Source organism: Temnothorax curvispinosus, unplaced genomic scaffold, assembly GCF_003070985.1.
Source record: "Temnothorax curvispinosus isolate PA1 unplaced genomic scaffold, ASM307098v1 QBEX01001498.1, whole genome shotgun sequence".
In the NCBI taxonomy this organism is placed as follows: Eukaryota; Metazoa; Arthropoda; class Insecta; order Hymenoptera; family Formicidae; genus Temnothorax; species Temnothorax curvispinosus.
Window position 1 is genome coordinate 191,692 of NW_020211278.1, and position 20,792 is coordinate 212,483.

A 20,792-nucleotide genomic window follows, 5' to 3' on the forward strand; every position below is an offset into this window, starting at 1 on the left:
AACGTGTACCTCAACGACAATAGATCCTAGATACATAGAGATTTAAAGATACCTCGAAATAAAGCAGAGATCAAAACTCGATTCTTAAATTATGGTGTACACGTGTTCCACCGGATCCCGACGTAGTCTCATAGATATGACTGGCCGTTTGGCATGAGAAAAAATGGAGGGACAGAAACGCGAGGTTACACACGCGGAGAAGAGACGAAAAGGAAGAAAACGACGACGGGAACGAAGAAAAAGAAACGAGAGTATAGGGAGGAGAAGAAGAAACGCTCAAGGGAACTTTCTTCTCTACTGGTTGATAAACGGCGGCAGATAATTAACAACGCCCCGGTATATACTTCGCGCGTGGGCGATCCTTCGCCTCTCGAACTCTCCGGTCGAATTCGTTTCCAATCGTCGTCGTCGTCGTCGTCTTTGTCGAATTCTCCTTCGTTCGAAACACAGAAGCCGGATCGTACAATCGCGCGAGTAAAACAACCACCGACTATTCTACATTCATTCTCACAACGTACAACACGGCCGAGCCGTAATCGAGAGAGTAAATTAGAAAGGGATGCGTCCGTACAGTCGTGATCAGCAGTTTCGTTCGAGCGAGGATTCCCACCAGAGATTTTTCTCGCCAGAAACACGAGTACCCGTCAGTGCGTTCGATGTTGCTTCTTTTTTTTCTTTACGTTTGTTGGTACGAAGTTTCTTAAGAGCTATTTCCTACTGTTGTCGAACCTGATGCATTTTAGTTGGCGCCGATCACAGACATGAGTCTTGCAACTTTCATCAAACATCTCAGCGATGCGACTACTCGCGATCAATGCAAAGCGTTACATATTTGTCCAAGATTGTGGTAGATGCAATAAAGTTACTTCGATTTCTTGAGTCGAGGAACTTTGTTTCAAGTATATTTGAAGTAATGCAAACTCACCTTCACCGCATGTCGATGTGAAATCATCCATCACTTTAAAGAATCTGCAAGGAGAGAAAGCAAAAATTCTTTACTTTTGGCAGCATTAGTGATTGCAATCTAGTTTTGTGACTTTATCTTTCAAAAAAGGCAATTGACACTGCAAAAAGACAATTTACTTTTTAACAATCAATCTAAATTTGTATAGAATTTTACATGACCGGAGCCAGCTAAAGAAACTTTCCAACGAGAAATATATCTATATATATATTAGGGTACATATATGTATTGAGTAGCATTCTGCGACTCTTGTTAATAATAATTAGTTCGTAGAATAACTTATTTAGTGAGCATTAACATTTTTGCCATCTAATTATTTATACGGATTATATCTAATTAGTTATCTCGGCTAAATAACGTAATTAATATCTCAAGCGCAATATTATAAGCATGCGTAATAACTGCGCCGCCTTTGAAAGGGCACAGCAGCCTCTTATCCGTCCTTCATTCGCTGCCCGTAATTTTACGAAGCAGCCAGCGCGACGGCGATCGAATTTCCCCGGAGTCGATGAAAAAAGTAATCGGCTAAATAAATATTCAGGTACCGGTAACCGGTCGAGCAAACCGGCAGCAGTGTAATAGCTATGTAATAGGTATGCAGAACCCGAGCGGCAAACGAAGGAGTATGGTAATGAGACTTAAGAGCCGGAATGTTGTACGTCCTGAGTTACGGACGGGTGCAGGCGAGTAAGAGTCCTTTACGCGTCACGCAGAGGCGCTAAGAAGTTAAATCGATTCCAAATTATGTCATGAAAACACGTCGCAACGGGACTCACGCGTTTCCGACGTGGATTAATAATAGCTGCAGCGCCGGCGATTTTTCAGCGGCCAACACATTTCCCCTTTTGTCTCCTATAAACTTTACCGTGAACTTACTGGCGGCTTCTTTGTGATCTATGGGATAGAAGACAGGAGAAATGGAAAGACGAGAAAGAGATTTCTGAAACTTCGCAGATATTCGGAGATAGGGTGGCGGTTATATAATAATTTATGGGGGTGCAGTCGTGCATCACGTCGGTTTCCCTTCACCGTCGTCGCCGAGGGCGGAGAAGGAAAAGAATTCGTTAACGGATTAAGCCTACTTCGATTGCTCGATAAATTATATAAAAAGCTGTTCACGTGTCTTTTTCTTCGAGAATTTCTCGAAAATATTCCATATGCGCTGAGCCAAGCGAAATGTTTCGATAATAATTAATGCCAACGTGAAACTGATTTGTCTTGTATAAATTTAATATTTTACATCAACATTATGAAATCTTTCGCTCAAACTTTGCACAACCCAAGATTAATTAATAATTTGAAAGAGACACCGAGATCTCATGTTGAAATAAATTTAAGAAATATGCTAACATTTAGTTTCCAAGGAAATGAGAATAGTGGTGACAAGCATGAAATCGTTTCATCCTCTTCACCGAACCTAGATAGATTTAGTTCTCCGAAAAGTTACTGTACGCTCGTTATTGTATTGGGGATTGGGTGGCCCAATTGTGGCGGTCTATAGAAATTTAATAGGACCGTTTTAGTGCCTTTGGTCCCTTTCAACTCCGAAACGGACTCCCTACAGCACCGATTAGGCTAACGCGATTATAAGCACTAACTCATTCACGGCTTGCCGACTGGTCTCAACCACCGTTCAATATCGATAGGTTATAAGGTGAGAGATATTTATAACCTGCGAGGGCTTGTTAACTCATAATGACTCTCGAAATAGGTGCATCTCGTTTTGGATTGTACTCCAATCGAATCGTAAACATCATCGTTATTCTTAGGGGCATTAACTACATCAATACGTCTCCATAAGTTGAACAACCTGGTGAAAAATTCATTGTCATAATTCATTGTCATAAAGTGCACATGAGATACGACAAATTTACACGACTCTATGTAGCTCGCGACACATAGTCTGTGCAAGGTCAGTGCAAGGAATGAGATAAATCTTCCATGTACGTATCGGTAGCGGAATAGCGCGTGCAACGTCAACTGTCACTCGCTCCCACGGTCGCACATTATTTGTAATACTTGAAATATTCGTGGCGCGTCTTCCACGGTTCAAGAGCGTGACAGCACAATCACGAGGAGATGCATCTATCACGGGGGGAGAGTGTGGGCCACAGCCTTCTACGGGATGAAATATCGAAGGATAGCTGCCGGGGCTCCGCGTGCCGCGGAGCGGCGCGGCGCGGCGCCGCCGAAACGTGAAAAATGACGAGCGTTAAATTAATTTGACTTTCGGATTTGAATTACAGATTCGAGATGGACGCGGAGGTGTCGTTGTACACGGCGCTTCGCGCTCTGCCCAGTAGGAATTCCCCTCGAAGAACCCAATATCGAGAACCAGCTCCATCATCATCATCATGATCATCATCATCATCGTTGGCGTCATCAGCGCGATGGCCATATTTCCGACGCCATCCCCCCGTCGGAAAACCAAAATCAAAAGCTCTCTGACCCGCTATGTAAGACCCGCGGCCATCAATATTTATAAAACCAGTCATCTATCAGTGGATGAATTCCTTCTAGGAATATTTTACTGCGTTGGCCGCTATGAATGCATAGATTTCACCGCGTATCGAGTGTTTACCTTTTTATTCAATATCGAGAAGTGTCATTTATCTTGAGCGTTTCTATGCTAGAGACCACAAACTGATCGATTCGGTTACTAGCAAATAGCTAAATGCAGTTCCGCTCGTTATGTCATATAATTTCGCGCGTTTTTAATTTGTCCTTCCAACCTGTTTTCCGCCCTTTAACAATTACAAAAATTAATCTAGAATATTATATATACATATATTCTAGTATTCATACAATTACATAATATACACATATAACTGGCACTATTAAAAATCATCTGTAACACTTCAACTATATTATCACGTAAATTCAACATTATTTAATTCAGTTATATTAGCAAGTAATATTGCTAATATGTAAATTTATCTTCATACGTCGATTCTTTTTTTCTACAATTTTTCTTAAATAATTATACTTCAATAGCGTTACATCTACGTGATGTTCTCGGGACAGTTATTACCGCGTATTGCGAATATCATATGGTCTCCGCAACCAAGGTGTTAATGGAAACACGCTTTTACAATCTTCTCAAATCTAAGTGATATCGTCGCTAATTAACTGTAGGGCCTATCGAGATGGCTCTGCCGATAACTCCAGTTTGTTTCGTGTAAAAACCGTCAAAATCACACGGAGCAGTTCGACCGGAATAAGGAGACACGCCTGTGAAACCGCGAAACGACGTTTATGGCAGCGCGATTGTCGGTCGTAAGTGGCGTTCATTTGAATATCACACGGTGTGTGGTCCTTCGCACGCGCCCACCGTACTACGTGCTCGCGCCCATTTGCGTGCGTGCGTGTAACTTTCCTGGGAGATCACACGACCGGTCTATGTCATGCCGTGAAGACGGCGCGATTGCGTAATCACACGTTATCTAGAAGCTCGATCGGAAGAACAACGCGTTGTGCTATTTAAATCTAATGAATATCAAGTTACAATTTTGCCGTCTGACAAAACGATGATAAATAAATACATCATGGCGCTCAGAATTTCAGACACACAGGCAACCCGCGTTGATTATCCGCGGGACACGTCAGGCTTTCAAAGTCCGTTAAACGAACAATTTTTTATTCCAGATTTCAATTGACTAACGTAAACGAGTCGAAATGTAAAAGAGAATTATTGTGCTCGATCGAAATAAAAACTTGCCTAGTCAACAGTGTTAAATGGCATTATACCTCGAACGATTCATAAGGCACTCGTGTCAAGATGAATGAAACTTTATTTAACTTAGGTATATAAATATTTTCGTAAAATTCTTAAAATTCTTTTTGCCGAGATTACGTTTCTTATTTAAATTAAAAAAAAAATTGTTTTTATAAAATCACATCATGCAATAAGAATTTGAAAAAACTTGCTTTGTTATTTCGTTTCAGTGTGCATTAATAATGTAAAAATGCAAGTTCAATCAAGTTTCCATTTACAAAGATATGATGCATATACGAATTATTCTGCGCTGTGAAGGATGATGAGAGAAGCAGTCGACAGGCCTTGATCGATCGACGCTATGTAAGGCTATAATTTTGACGTAATATTTCACATTTGTAAAATTTTTCGGCACAACATTTTCAAAATTACGAAATAAGTATATTTGTTCTGTAAAATCGACTATGTGTACTTGCAATCCAGATACTAATAGAGAAGAATATCACACTGCACTTTCCGAGTTTGAGACGTACGTAACCTATATATAATTTTTTGCATTAAGATTTTATTAAATATATAACTCCATTATTATTCAACATTGTTATCCAACACATTATCGTCAATGTATAACAATTTCTAAACTAAACATATTGTTGGAAAATATAGATGATATAATCAATTATTTGAAAAAATATTTTCTATATTTAATCATCATAAAAATGTAACATATTATATATATTATAGTATATAATATATATTATAATATATATTTTCTTCTTAATGTTATATGAACTTTCATAAACAGCGTTTTCACGATCAGAATAAAAGATCATCTCAATTTATTAAAAAAATACTAAAAAGTATGTGAACTTCAACTAGAACTCCAGAAGATCTCCGTACATCGACAAGATATTATGAGGATGAATTTAGTCCAGAATATATCTCGACTCCAAAAAGAACTATACAGCAAGATTATCAACGTCCTATTCCTCGAACCCGTTTAAGACCTACTCCACGTAGACTAGATCTTACAACTGGAGTGGCCATTGTTCCACGGCGAATCGATTGTAAATAGAAAATTCATGTATAATATGTAATAGTGCATTATCATATAGATATAATGCAACAGTTAGTTTTGTTTTCTTGACACAAAATTGCTTCCAAATCAAAACTTTCTAATTTCTGCTGAAACTAATCAATAGGAAAATATAAAACAATAATTTAATCTAATCGTTTAATTAATTCTGATTTTCAGTCGATGCAGCATCAGATGTCGAGGATACTGAGGAAGATATGGGCGGCAAGTTACATCATGATCGATGCATATTCAGATATGTAAATAATTTACACAAAATCGTTATATTTTTCTAGAGCTAGCAAGAGAAACATTAGAACGCTTGAGAAGTGCGGCACAACGTCCGACCCCTATCTCCGAATCGACTGTTGCTCCTGAAACGTATAGATCGAGACGTACAAGAGCAACGCAATATCCAGGGGACTACGGAAGACAATACCCTAGAATGGTTAGAGTTACACCTTGCGGGAAATGCTTAAGAGTAAATAATTTAATGCATTTTCCTTCTTACGATACACAGATTGGTATATAAATTTAATATGCCTCAAATGAAAAACCAATGCAAATCTTTAAATTTGAATTAAAATCTATATCCCGAGAATATTTCTGACCAAGTTTCCTAAAGCAAAGTGTGTGGTCATCGCGATCAAAGCTGACCTAGAGCTAGCCTTCCTACTATTCCAAGCGCAGTTTTGGCTACCCTTTCTTCCGCCCATAAATTCGTTTTCTTTGATTTTTACCCATGTTTGCGTTTTGCGTCACTGTTTTTTTCCTTGCCCTACATTTAGACGAGAAGACAAAACTCTTTAAATCTACTGTGATGAATAAATTAAAAATCTGTCCATATAAATTACTAAGATATCTATAAATTATTAGGATACTTAGTTAACGTAAAATCGCTTATTTATCAATTCTACTCTCTTAACAGATATAAAAGCATATCAAAGTAACTACTGAGATGCAATCAACTAATCTGCACAAGTATGTACACTCGTGCTTGTTTGTATTTTACACTCTGCACAGTATATTTGATTTATATGTAAATATGATTTATTAGTAAACGGTTGAATTTTATTCAAGGTGGTGCAACGTACGCACAACACATGAAAAAAAAAACCAGAAAAAAATCCATGGCATAAAGAATAGTCGTGCGACGCAGCAGTTTTAATTGCAACAAAAATCCGCGTCCTGTTTCAAAATTCACGACCGCGGATTGTGTTTTCACGCAAGTACACACGGATCAGCGAAGTTGGCCCATCGCTGGACGTAAGATCGTTCGTGTTTGAGAATGTTTAATGCATGGACCGCGCGGTCGTAGGTAGGTGAACGGTTAACCGATGTTTGTATGGCTGTACTCCCAGCACAGATCCCGGAACACCGAAGATATCGTAGAAGTACTGCGCAAACACTCCGACTGACTGTTTCTCAATCAGAGTCGCGTATACGGAAGGCGCACGGTTATAGCAGCACTCGGTACACGCCTGTTTTCACGGTCATCCTATCTCCAAAGTGCGTAATTTGTCATCATATAAAATACATAGCTTAAAATATACTCAATTTTAAAGATGCGACTATATCTCCATTCGAAAATGAATAATTCATCCAGCTAATAATTGCAGAAATTGATCGATTAGAACAGTTATCGAAAATAAAATACTTGGACGACAAATTGGATTAATTAAAGTCTATCATACACGTAACATGATTGATAGGTAGAGCGTAATGAGACAAATCTGAAAATTCAGATTAAACAAGAATTTTTCGCTGTAAATTAACGTTTATGAATATATAATATTCTTTAAGATAAAATCTTATCATAGAATTAATTAGATAATAAGATTTTATCATTTTTACATTCTCCAAGATTGATTATAGATGCTCAATTATATCGAATATTAAATAGTGTTCAGGGACTAGTTTTTGTTGAGAAGAAGATTAATATTGACCCAGGAATACATTCTTATACATGCATTATCATTTCTGACCAAGGATGTCCGATCAATTCGGCGAGTTCTCGGAAGAACGCGTTGTGTTGGTATTTCGCGCGAAATCACCTTTGAGCATCATTGCCTGGTATCGCACGAAGAATGGACGGCGCGGCGGGACGGCGCGGCGCGGCGCGTGCACGGACGAAACGGGCACGCGAAGACGCGGAGGACGCGAGTGGTGGCGAATTTACGTAATGAAGCGATCGCCCGGGTGGTCCCGAGCGTGAGACGCGCGTACGCACGTTCCTTCGTCGTTCCCGATGCGAGACGCTTGCCAAGATGGAGAGAACAAAGAGAGGCGAGAGCAGGAATCTCTCCTCTCTTTCTCCTCGAGGACGACTTGTAGCTCCGGCGCCGTTCAGCTCTCGAGCCGCGGCGAGCCGAATTAACGGCACCGGAAATACGAAGCAACGTGCACGCGCTCGGACGCATTATGCGCATGGAAGAGAAACGCGCGCTCGCGCGTTTACCACCCACAATCATTTGCTAAAACGTGCCTCTCCCGTGATTTCCACGCGGCACGCACCGTCGGAGTACCGCGGCCCCGTGAGACGCCACACGTCAGAATATTTGAGATGGGTTCGCCCCGAGCGCTAAGGAAACCAATCACCAATCTTTCAGGGAAACATCGTCGAAGTTTATGTTCGCGCAATCATCAAAAGATTATCCCACCCCCTTCCAGTAAAATATAGATTTCTTGAATACAGGAGAACTCTTAAGACTCTTTAATTACGTTTGGCTTGTTAAAATTCTTAGCAGAAGAACAAGATATACCGCATATGATATTATTAATATTATAATATCAGTAGCTGTAATTCGAATGACAATCAAAGAAATGCCATCTAATAATGTTAATTATATTAATGATGTTAATATATAGTAAATTAAATTTTATTTCATAAAATATTTCATAGTATATCTTACAATAGAACCGATCCGATAGATACATAAGAAAAACAGGCAAAAAAAACTATGCACGGCTTATACAAGTATAAAAAATCCGAACCATTACTGCAGTTCTAGAATCGTGCATCAGGCTCACATTGCGCACGCTTGTGTTTCAATTAACATCATGGTTCACGTGAAATTGCTTAATCCGCCACACACGAGACTAATGAACCGCTATCAACGTGATTATCGTTGGTAACCGAAAACGTTTACGGAACGAACACTACCAAATAACGGCTTGCATGTTGCGGGAACCAAAACCACTGCCTAATAATTTCTTGAAAATAGTAACATTAACGTTCTATTTGCGCGGCACTTATAAATAACAAGCCATATTATTTAATTCCAAATTAAAAATTTATTTATTACCTATATATATGAAATTTCAATCCTAAATATATATATATGCGTAAATCATAACTTAATAATTATACAAAAAACTAAAACTCCCAATGTTGGATAACACAAACTAATAATATGAAATTGCCTTTACGAAAAACGATATAATTTACGATATAATTTATGTCTTTATTTTACATCTTTTTATTAACTTTCCCATTAAGTAAATCAATTATCGAATAAAGGCAGGCACTTGTTGCCATGAACCCCGTTAACCGACCACTCAAAGAACGCAATTAGCCGCGTGAAATTTAAGACTCCGTCCCGAGCGAGAGTAATATCGTCCGTTCTTTCTCCGCGATTTCTCCTTTAATCACCGATCGTCAATCCTGAATACTGCGCTGCGAAATAAGGAAACGTCGTTTACCTTCCAAATACCATTTTCGAGTGTCAACGAGCGTAAGCGCCCGCTGTAAGGCTATTTTTGGCACGTTCGCTTTTGGCGCTTCGTAGACGCATTCGCGAAGATATCCTTGAGGCAAAGGATCAACACTTTCGATCTTCCAGACGCGTGACGACCGCGAGACGCGCGAAAGAGAAGAAATTCCGGCCAGTGTAAGTTAACATTACTGCCTGATAAATTCCGCTGATACGAGCACCACGACCTCCGAAGGATGAGGCCAAAAAGACAAATAGGAAAAATTCAGAGAAAGGTCGACTCCAAAAGGTGGCCTCCTTGCCATCTCCTTGCGCGATGTCTATGTTGGTTTCGCCTTGCTCACCGCAATCTCACCTTTTCGTCCACCTCCGCGTTTTCGTCAGAGTTCAAGGATATCTAGGATATTAAACGGCGCCTAGTGTTTTTTCACCCCTGGAAGCACTCCGTTCTGCCTCTTTCACCATTTCTCTTTCTCATCTCTTTCTCCCTATCTCTATTTCTTCCTCGTATCGGCCTCACAACGGCACAGCGCCGGTAACCGATCCAATCCTATCAAGGATGCAGTTAATTACACGTCGCGCAACAGCCGAGCCACAAAGCCATCAGGTCTCACTCAAAGAGATCAACAAAAGAGTAGTGCGCCGGGACCAGACGGGCATCCGCGCGATAGGCTATTCGCATACCTGTCGGCTATTAACCGCTGATGCGAATCACCGTTTTATCCTCGAATTATACAAATCGGGCCGCGTCCTTTGTGCGGGCCGATCGACGACCGAGGGAGGAGAGCGAGAAGTCGGATGATCGCGCGAAAGGTCGTGCTTTGACCCGCTCGGCTGGCTCGCGAGTGGTCAACATTGTTCCCGCGCATTAAAGAAATATATCTCACGTATTTATTTCCCACTCGATCGAACGAGTAAATAGTATTTAAATGCGGTAGCCGTCGAAAAATTCGGCCCGATGCGACGTGACGTCGTTAAAAATTTACGCGCGTGTCATGTTCTTCGCGCGACGCACTTATGCGAATGTTTTTAGTAGCACCTTCGCCGCGAGAAATAATTGCGTCGGATATCGCCGTAGAACGTCTTCATATTTCTCCACGAACGCAAACATTTCCCAACACACTTGAGAGCGGACACTGATAATTAATACTTTTATTATCGTAATAATAAATAGTTTTTATACGTCGTAAGAAACTGCCGCTAATTACGGCGCTCTTGCATTACTCTTCCTCGATCGTATAACGCAATCCTTACACATTATCCAACCGTGTAGCACTTAGGGATGTCCTTTGCACGCACACGATAACGGAGAGAGAGGACGAAAGCATGAGAGAGACAGGAGACGGAAGACGAGCAGGAGAGTATGGGTACGATGCACAATGTTCGGTAAATCATTGGACGTTTATTGCAGTTAATTAGTCGACTGACCAGCCCCGTCAGACCACTTTGCATGTACCATTCGAAGCAGAAGAGCTACACACGTGCGCGTGATGGCGCCGTACAAAGGTTAACACGCGTCTCCATTCCGTACGAGTAAAGTACGAAGAATTGGACGTTATCTTGAACATCAGAATTTCGGGAATTTTATTCAACCCGTTTCGGCTACTTAACGACCATTGGATGAGAATTTTAGTAATTGCATCTTTTCTCTCCGTTCAAGGACCGCAAGGTCCTTCGTGATCGATTAAGATAAGCGGAATTGTTATAGCTATTGATATTCTATAATCTATATCAATACCTAACCATATAAATTTTTATAAATTTCTTACTTTCTGAAAGTATAACGATAATTTTATAAAAATCAAAAATACTCTGCCCTCATTAAAAATAATTTTTTTAAGTAAAAAAAATTAAAAAATTATAGTTTTTTGTTATAGCTTTAATATTTTATTATCATTAAAATAGCTTTAAAAAATAATATAATAATAAAAATGCAGTTTTAAGTATCGAAAGAATGCCTAATATTATATTTTTTTTTTTATACACAATGTACATTTTTAACCAAAGATGTCAAAGACATAACGAAAACTAGAAATTTATCTAATAATATTATTGAGCGTGGAGTTGCAGATCACAATTGGCAAATAATTAAAGCCAAAAAAAATCGTCGAGATACTCGTAACTAAACTCATTCCTCGCTGCAATGTGAACCAAGGTATTCCGAATAATAGTGTAACACGATTCGCTGTATAGCTGACGCTTTACGGTCTAAATTAGTGAACGAAAATATCCAAGGAAGGAGAGAAAGAGAGGTAGAGAAAGAGAAAGAGCGATGAGCGATAAATTTCAGACGCGATATTCGCCCCTGGTTTCTCGACGGCGGAATGCCGAGAACCAGAAAAACGGTACATGCCGGGCTCGGCTTCCTTGTTAAAGTAATATGATTTGCAGGCGAATGATTAACCGGCCGTCACCTGCGCTATGCGAATCGCGCGCTGATCAATCGCCAATCGCCATGAAGGGATAATAAATATGAAATACGATTGGCATTAAGCGAGAGGTTAACGCAAGTCGTACCAGAAAAGGTTCACGTTGTCTTGCACGCGTGCCTGACATTAAATCGAATGGATTGTTAGATTCAATGGAGAGCCATTCCATGTCAGACTAATCTTTTTTTAAGTACACATAAATAATTTTCCTGAATTTTAATCAGTTTAAAATATGTTACGACAAAAGAAGTGTTAAGACTACATATACCTGCAAAATTCGCAATTTTCAAAGATGTATTTTAAGCAAACTGAGACTTTTAATGATCAATATCATACATTTATCGAGCCAATATAAATATCACGAGCACCGTCATATGTCATTGACGTTTTATATAATTGTATCTAGCATTGTAAATAAAATCATTCGCATACTTACTTTTCGATTATATCCCTAGTTGGTATCTTCCTCCCAGGAATAGCAATCTTCTCATATTTAATACCAGCATTTGTAAATTCCTGTAACAGAACCGTTAACAACAATGAACAATCACATGCATATGTGATGTTGCGTAATAAAAACATAATATTCTCCGTCGCATGAAACGCAGATGCATTAATAAAACGCGTATTGAATTGAACACGCGTATAATCTGATCGACCAAGCTATTGTCCTGTTAAACCGTCCCGGCGCACTCATTAGCATCGCTAATTGTCACACGTAAAACCGTCAATTACAAACAATGCGGATAATCATACGTTTCTGAGTGCGAACGTGTTTGTTATTCAAGTACGACGTAAACTGAACGTTCGGAAATCGAAACAACCGATCATTAGATACAAAATGTGCAAGGGCGGAAAGGAAAAATACTCCGTAGACTAATCGACACGAATGAAAGAAAGATTCACAATCATTTGTATCTCGAAAGGAATTATTTGATACCCGCGTGTCCGCCTAGAAGCAACAACGTATGTTGCATATTCATGAATCTCGCTATTATCTGTCTCTTGGATGATACTTCCAAACGCACTATTAACGAACCGAAATAAGCTAATAAATATAATATAAAAATAAATCGTTGCGAAAAAATATGAATAACATGAGACAAAAATTAATTAAAAAATGGAGCAATATCTTGTGCTCCGTTAACATATTTATCGTCATCTTTAAAAAACGCCGTTTAACAATAACAATAATAACACAGTAACTCTAACCTGAGTGATGTCAGATAACAGTTACGACTAGTTTTTCCACTCTGATGACAGATCACGTCATAATAATCAATCTTTTCGACTTTGCTTTTAGCGAGATATTAGAAACTCAATCCTGGTGATCGTGCACTATTGCGCTTAATGGCTATATCGAACCTATTTTCTTTTCTCGAACCGTCGATAATGCGCAAGAAATTCTTTCGCACGTTCAAGAATATCTCCGATTTTCAATCATAATAAAAGCAAAGTTACAAGTTACTTTATAATAAATCAGAAAAAAAGAAAAATAATTCTCGAGAACGAGAAATATTATAATAACAATTACACTTATAAATAATTCTCTTCATATAGGAGAGATTCTCTAACCGTATCTAATGGGGCTCATCGTATTTCTGAGATTTTAAGAAGAAGAAGATAGAAAACTCAGCGTGCACCGCGTACGCAAACAGCAAGAGTTTTGTATATGTAAATATACACAAAACTGAGAGAGTAAAAGACACATCTAACGATAAAATCTTTACGAACCGGTATGCGAGGTCCTTTGTCTCTACAATCTTGTTTTCCCCCATGACATCGGCCACGGGCAGGAAAATTAAAGGACCGACTAAGCGCTTCATTATACATGTATAATGCGCTCTAATTAGGCGTGGGCGACACCGAGAGAGATCTCTCTGTTAATTATCGTTGCCCCGCAGCGCTATTGATGTTCACGGCGGCGTGTATAATGTTTTTTTTAAAACATATATCCCCCTGGGATTCCTCACTCTCCTCGCGTGGCAAATGGCTGTCCAAACGTCGGTGGGGCCGGGGCAAAAAGCGGAGAAGCGACTGAACCGACTCCACGGCTTATTAATATAATTGATCGGTCTTCGGTCCTTCTTTCTGACAGCTGACCCAGAAAGCATCGCGGACACATTCCCGTTCGGCACAACGGCTCGGACCGGCAGTCAGTCAGCCGATCGAGTCGTTGTGGCAGCTGGCTATTCCAAAAATCTAATAATAAGTTCATTAGCTCCCGGCCCCTCTTACCCTCGCTACAAATTAGTCGGACCGCTCTCGGAGCGTTCTCAAGTCGGAAACTGACTCTGATGCGATATTAGAATGTCAAAGCGAGAACGAACGAAGAGGGGCAGATGAAACCGAGGGAAATATGATAGACGAACAACGATAACAGATAGTTGAACCGTGAAGTTTGAGAAAAGGAAAGAGAGAATTTGTATATCTGCCCGATCAAGGAATGCAGCAGGTGACAACTTGCGGGAGAGTGAAAAGAGAAGACGTCTCTCATCTCGAGTTACTAAAAGGTAAGGGAGCGCGTGCATAAACATAGCGAATTACGGCTTGAAATTCGAACGATACGCGATATGTTTCCGCATTAAATTCATGTAGCTACATCAGTATTATTTCATCAAACGATATTGCCTGGCGTATGGCCCCTTTTTAATCGCGTGTAACAATCTCAAATTTATTTATTTTCTACGTTACGTTCTGTAACATGTTTAAAACATTTCTCTCAAAATTAGCGTGATTATATCGGTATGTATTAATTATCGATTATGTAGAGCGATTATTGTTCAAGTCGGTAAAAATCGGTCGTTTGGTTATGCATGCTAAAATCAAGTTTCAGCTTTGTATCCCTTACCTTTTTGTCATAGTAGCGATAAGTATTGGTCAAGTCGACGATATACTTGAGATGAGGAAAGGCTTGCAGCAATTTTGCGGTAGTAAATCTGCAACAACGGACACATGGCCGGATTATAATGTGCGCGGTGAGTGGTGTTTCGATTTATCGATCGCTCGTAAAATTCCTGCGCTACTTGAATCATAAAACGACGTCTTTCTTCGTTTATAGATATAAAGAAGATAGGAGAATCTAGTCGGTTAAGACGGCGTACACAGAGGGAGATTCTTCTCGAGGGGCGCGATCTGTACGACTGGATGATATATTAAGGAAAGCAAGGAATCTCCGAGGCTCCAAACGAAAGGGATCGGATTAGGCGGGGGTGTCGGCCCAAATAGTTTCACCATCCCTTTCGATATATCAAAACCTTTGAGACGTACCAGGTGCGTGCGTGCGTGCGTGCGTGCGTGCGTAGATACAGAAACGAGCACGACCACGCTTTGCCCCGAATAATTTCCCATAAATAAACAACCCTCGCTCGTGTCCGCGCCGAAATGTTATTAAAAAAAAAGCTCGTGAAATTTATTAGGATACACTGGTCGATTTAAAAGCAATTAGCGGCGAGCTAATGTGACCCGGCAGATTTATGTAGCTGAGAGTTCTCGAGTGAGAAGTATCACGTCTCTCTTCGAACGCACCACTATAATCATTACTATAATTTCCACGAGCGGCCACGATTTATCGACGAACGACTAATACTCCTTTCTTTTTTCTTTTCGCGCGTCGGGTTACCGCGACGCGACACCACTCCGCGTCGGATCTCGCTAATGTGCTTTAGTACGCTCATGCATCATCTCCTGTCTACAAGGAGAGAAATTCTGCACCGTGTTGTAAACGCGGTACAGATATTTGCGGAATGAAAGAGAGGCGGTTGGCCGGCGATGTTTACACGAGAGGTGTCCAAACGACAAGTCATCCCCGATACTCACCGTTGCTCCGGCTGCAGATTCTTCGCTATCGCCTGAAACAAAAAAGAAGACAACATTCATCACCGAGGAAAACGCCAGCGAGAAATAATTAATAACCCTTAGCTTAGCGACAGCCGCGACTGCAGCGGTGCTTCGGGAGAAACTTTAAACGGCATCTCTGAACGACTTCATCTCCGCGATGATTACCATCGCTGCATACTTTCGTCTCGTATGAGACCCGTACGGATGTATGTACAATATCGCAAGTCATTCCCTATTTCTGGTTAATTAATAGCGCAAGCTTAACAGACCGCACGAGACCATCGCGCGCCGCGATCACGGATCGCATATATCGCTAACGAATGATTGATTGACTCGAGTCTCACGTTAAATAACGATACGCGATGATGTCGGTGGTGAACACCGGTGAGAAACCTTAAAGGCACGCTCCCGCCACGGGCACGATGACTCGATGATTGTAACACCGGCACTTCTCGACAGAGAAGACACCGATATCAAAGATATCGATATTAAAGACGTAGTTCACGGATTCTATCTCGTCAATATTCATATTGTTATGATGAGCATCTTTGTGAGATTTTGAAGATTATTTGCAACAATTACATCGTTGAATATGCTCGTTACTCAATCCATTATATTCAGAAATGCCACAGAAAAATCTAATAAACAAAATATTTTTTTAACAACACGAAAGAAAGATGAGCTGTTAGCTAAACAATGCAAGTTCAAGAAAGTAATAACATGGTGTGTACTATTTATACACGCACGTTTTAGATTAACAGGCGTAGAATACGGTGCAAGGTAAATTGAAACTTTCGTTAATCGGCTTGTAACGTCGCACCCGCTATGGGTGGGCTAATGGTAATTACGGGTTTAGACGTAGCTATCTCTCCGATTGGCTAGGCAGAGATCGTATCTACGGATGAGTACGGAATGAGTATCGGTCGCATTAATAATGGACTCGTGGTATGGCTTTTGTGTTCGACGTAATAATCCGACGTTGACTAGGCGTGAGATATTTTCCTACTCTGTTTTATAGCCGCTTCTGTTGCTCGTACGTTTCACATCTTGAAGTGTAATTTCGCGATTTCATAATTAACACAACATATAATTCATGAAAGGCATACATTAGATATGTGTGCTTATGTACATTATGAAATGTATAAACTACTTGCATTCTCTGAGTGCATTTCTATTAATAATTAATCAAACGCGATTCAATAAATAGTCCTGTTTTGATTAATGTAATTTATAAGTTTTAATGTAACTAACGTAAAATAGCTTGTCTTTAACATCGCGAATGGTAGCAGTGACTGTAATATTAACAATTTAGTAATTATGTGTGATGCGTACATGATGTAAGAACATGAGATTAAAAATTCACAACGAACAATGCTATGACGCAATGGTGGCTGGCGAATGCCAGCGTGCATGCGCCTCGCCTTTGACGAGTCGGGATTCGCGTATTTACGCTCCAAGTAAGGACAGAAGGCGCGAGGTAAATGCAAGGATTTACGAGCCTTCTCGGGAGAGGACATTCGCGGCACTCCTCGACGGAAAGGAATACTCCGGGAACGCAAACCAACGGAGAAGAGTCGAAATGAGAGAAGGAGAAGAAGAGAAGAAGAAAGATAGAGGATATACAGGTAGCTTTGGACCACCTGCGAAATTTACTAACCCCACTCGCGCCAGGGGCAGTTTATTTTTCGCACGATACACTCCGTTGCTCGCAGTTGACAGCCGGATCGTTCTCTCCGCTGATTCCACCATTCAATTTCACGATCCTTAATCTAATATATAGGCCCGTCTAAATCAGGATTATCGGACCGCGCCTGCATTGTGTGAATCTTCCTGACGGTTCGCACGAGTTCACGCAGTATCCGTCGTGCGTCGGAAAGCTTCCTACTATACCTCCCATTTTCATTCTCTAGCAAATATGCCACTAGCTTCGGAATCATTTCTGTTTCTATGATTACTTAAATACGTAAAATAACCTTACGTATATCGATTAAAGGGATTAAATATTATTTCATGTTTCCACTGTACTCTCTGTGGTAGCTAAATTTTTTATCTCAAAAAAAATAATATTTAAAAAATATATAATTTTTATATAAAATATTAAAGAATTGAATAAATAGAATAAAACTTAACTCCACTAAAAGCGTACCGAAATGTTTTTACATATTGATACATAAATGCAACTGTATATCATTATTCAATGAAAAATTTGCTGTGGTCGTAAAAATTCGTAAAAATGAGTGTTGATCAAGCGCAAGGAGGTACAAAGCCATCGAAAAAATGTGATCTTGGCGCACGACGTAGGCGTTGGTCAACGGTAGGTATCGATGATATTTATTGGAAATATTTACGAGGGGTGAGCTTCCACGCCTTTGTACCGAGTGGGCCGTAATATTCCCAAGGTCCTTGCCTGGTCATTCGAAGTGGACGGCGTAATCTCGGCGAAACTGGCGTGAGAACTTCGGCGTAAACAGGGGGTAACCGCAAATTCATGTGCGATGTATCGATGACAATATGATTGAAATTTTCTAAACGGTCTATTAGCAAATCGCTAAAAATTATTACAGTTACGTACACGTATATCTACCTACATATTTTCTCAAAAAATTTAGAAAAATAAAAATGTCTTGGTTCTTCTGTATCTAACTTTTCAAGTTGTAAGTGTGAGAAATCAATCGGCAACAAATAAAAAAAAATTATCTAGATAAGAACTCCATTAATTATATCAAAATTCTAAAAATAGAGAATGCCAATTTTGTAAAAATAAACTTGTAGCAATACCTCTCGTGTCTCTCCAAAAGACACAATACATCATAATAGCGAAGCAAAATTGGTCTAATGCAAACTAGGACGGCACAGCAATTCAAAGGGCAATGTGAACAATGGCGAGCGAACAGAAGCACTTTCGTAACAGAAATAAGCGAAACGTCGTCAAATTCCACGTGTCACTAAGTTACCGTATACTCCGTATTACTCCATGAATTGCTCGTAAACATCTAGTTTCCTGAATGGCCGAGCGTGAAGAGTGAACCAGGCAGAACATTGCCATCAAGCTTTGTCCAAAAAATTATTGTATCTCACTTAACACGCTCACTCTCTCAAAAGTATCGTTCGAGATTATCTTCACAAACAAGCGTTGTTCAAAGCTTATGTGTTAATTGCTGAGAATCATAGTGAAACACGCTATTTTGAAATACAACGCTCAATAAGTGATTAAATAACTTTATGTCATCAAAAAACTCTAATCAACTCCATTTAACTCCATGTAATTATCCAAAATCAATTTTTTTAAATTTATATGCAGAGATTACAGTAATTAATTTTATTAATTAACGTATGAGAGATTTCTTAGAACGGATTCTAATTTGCAAAATTATATATCAGATTTATAATACTTGCCCTAAATTTTGAAACTTTATATTATAAGAAGAATGATCTAAAATAAGAAAATACAATGCATAGATTGATGAACGAAGCCTATAAAAACGAGATGGAGAGAAAAAAGGAAGTCGACAACCTGCGAAAGGAACATTTTACTGCATGAGAGAACGAACGACATTTCTACGCGTTCATATAGAGCCATGCAGAGAAGCCATATAGACTGCTATATGACCATCTCGAGCTGATATATGCGCGACATTATTCGTATCCACTTACTTCCTCGTTTGGCAGAAGATTCGAAGCGATCTAAAATAGGTCACCTACGCGGACAGAAGACATGTACGACAACACGACGCGACGTGTCGCGTCGTTTGCTATCGTCATCGTCAATGATTTTTTAGCAGTCACTGAAAGATGCATCATCAACTACATATGAATTCGAGAAACGTTAAAACTTCTGAATTTGGAGAGTAAAAATAAATCTCCGCATCTTCACTATTAATTACGGATTTAAGTTTCGGCGTAATTAAGTGTCAATTATATAATTATATAATTTGTCGTTCCCGATTTTAGTCTTCTATCGTTGAAATGACCGATAAAACCACGTAATTTATTTGAATAGAATATCTTTTAACACGTGAGAAGTAATTTTAGTCGCATATGATCTTGGATAACAAATGAAACGTGAATCCATCAATTTCCACCTTCCGCGTGCGCAGTAGGTAAACTATTTTAAAAGTAGAATGCCTCTGCGAGAATCTGTGAAAATTGATTCTCTCTCCGGCCTTCTTTAATAATCATACCTCAGTTCGATATTTCGTGGTCCTTTTACGATTTTCGAAAAGATCCAAAGCCGATCGATACAACGTCGATTAGCGACCACTCCTCAAACCCCATTGTGTCCAGTGAATTGACCATTAGCGGGGTTCCAAGAGATATCATCGGCCATTATACGGCGGTAAAATACAAGGTATCTCAAATATATTTTTTTTCCAAGTTTTACATAAAAAATTTACAAACACAGATAATTCTGAAACGATATTATGAAATCACACGTGCCGGATTCGTACGTGAGAAAAGGTCGAGAAAACGATTTCGGAAGGAAGGTGCCAAAATTCTCCAAGACACAACGAGGAGCGAGGAGATAAATTGAATCGTTTGTATCAGCAATATGTCAAGGTTTATTCCTTAACGCGGGTGCTGCAAGCGCTCGGGAATTGATTATAGGCATCGTATTACCGCGATACGGCGGCGTAGCCTCGCCATTCTGTGTGGATAACGAATTAGTACCGCTCCGACACGTGGCTTTATAGACTACCATCCGCGCGCCGCGTGTTTCCTATCACCGACCGAACGCTCGGGCACAGCACGGCGAAAGTCGGGGAACATGTTACCCGACCATGTATAAATAATAGGGCCGCGTCGGCAGTCGCTATAATTCAATTCACACCTGATAACCGCGACCATAGAATTTCCATATTACAGGCCGTAATAAAATTAAAAATATTTTCAGGGCGGTCCGCGCGCCCCGGGGGGTCCGCCTCTCCTTATTCGTGCCCCGGCAGACGGAGAATTGCGATCCTCCACGTTCGCCGACATCACGAATTTGTTCCCCGAATTTGTTTCTCGTTGTCGCCGGTGGTCCGTCGTCGGCTGTGACATACGAGGGAACGCATGC

The 20,792-nt window shown here is 40.0% G+C and overlaps 2 protein-coding genes across 2 annotated transcripts in view; one reads left to right on the forward strand and one right to left on the reverse strand.

The window, feature by feature from the left end:
- Nucleotides 1-809: 809 nt before the first annotated feature.
- Nucleotides 810-20,792, reverse strand: part of LOC112464535 (probable tyrosine-protein phosphatase F54C8.4) — a 31,562-nt gene continuing 11,579 nt past the window's right edge. Inside the window, exons 3-6 of the mRNA XM_025031584.1 lie at nucleotides 15,716-15,747; nucleotides 14,748-14,835; nucleotides 12,333-12,412; nucleotides 810-969 (exon numbers count right to left, since the gene is read on the reverse strand). Of these exons, the coding sequence (XP_024887352.1) occupies nucleotides 825-969; nucleotides 12,333-12,412; nucleotides 14,748-14,835; nucleotides 15,716-15,747 (345 nt within the window). The 3' untranslated portion in view covers nucleotides 810-824. The remainder of the gene's footprint in view (nucleotides 970-12,332; nucleotides 12,413-14,747; nucleotides 14,836-15,715; nucleotides 15,748-20,792) is intronic.
- Nucleotides 5,097-6,527, forward strand: LOC112464547. Its single transcript, XM_025031596.1, has 3 exons — nucleotides 5,097-5,208; nucleotides 5,559-5,746; nucleotides 5,935-6,527. The coding sequence occupies exons 1-3, from the start codon at nucleotides 5,144-5,146 to the stop codon at nucleotides 6,048-6,050; spliced, it is 369 nt and encodes a 122-aa protein (XP_024887364.1). The 5' UTR covers nucleotides 5,097-5,143; the 3' UTR covers nucleotides 6,051-6,527.

What these genes read in the sequence shown, in the direction of transcription:
- LOC112464547 (XM_025031596.1), top strand. Translation starts at nt 5,144, where the DNA reads ATGTGTACTTGCAATCCAGATACTAATAGAGAAGAATATCACACTGCA. An exon ending in GCACTTTCCGAGTTTGAGAC is followed by an intron (nt 5,209 to 5,558) that starts GTACGTAACCTA and finishes AACTTCAACTAG; the next exon opens with AACTCCAGAAGATCTCCGTA. An exon ending in TGTTCCACGGCGAATCGATT is followed by an intron (nt 5,747 to 5,934) that starts GTAAATAGAAAA and finishes TCTGATTTTCAG; the next exon opens with TCGATGCAGCATCAGATGTC.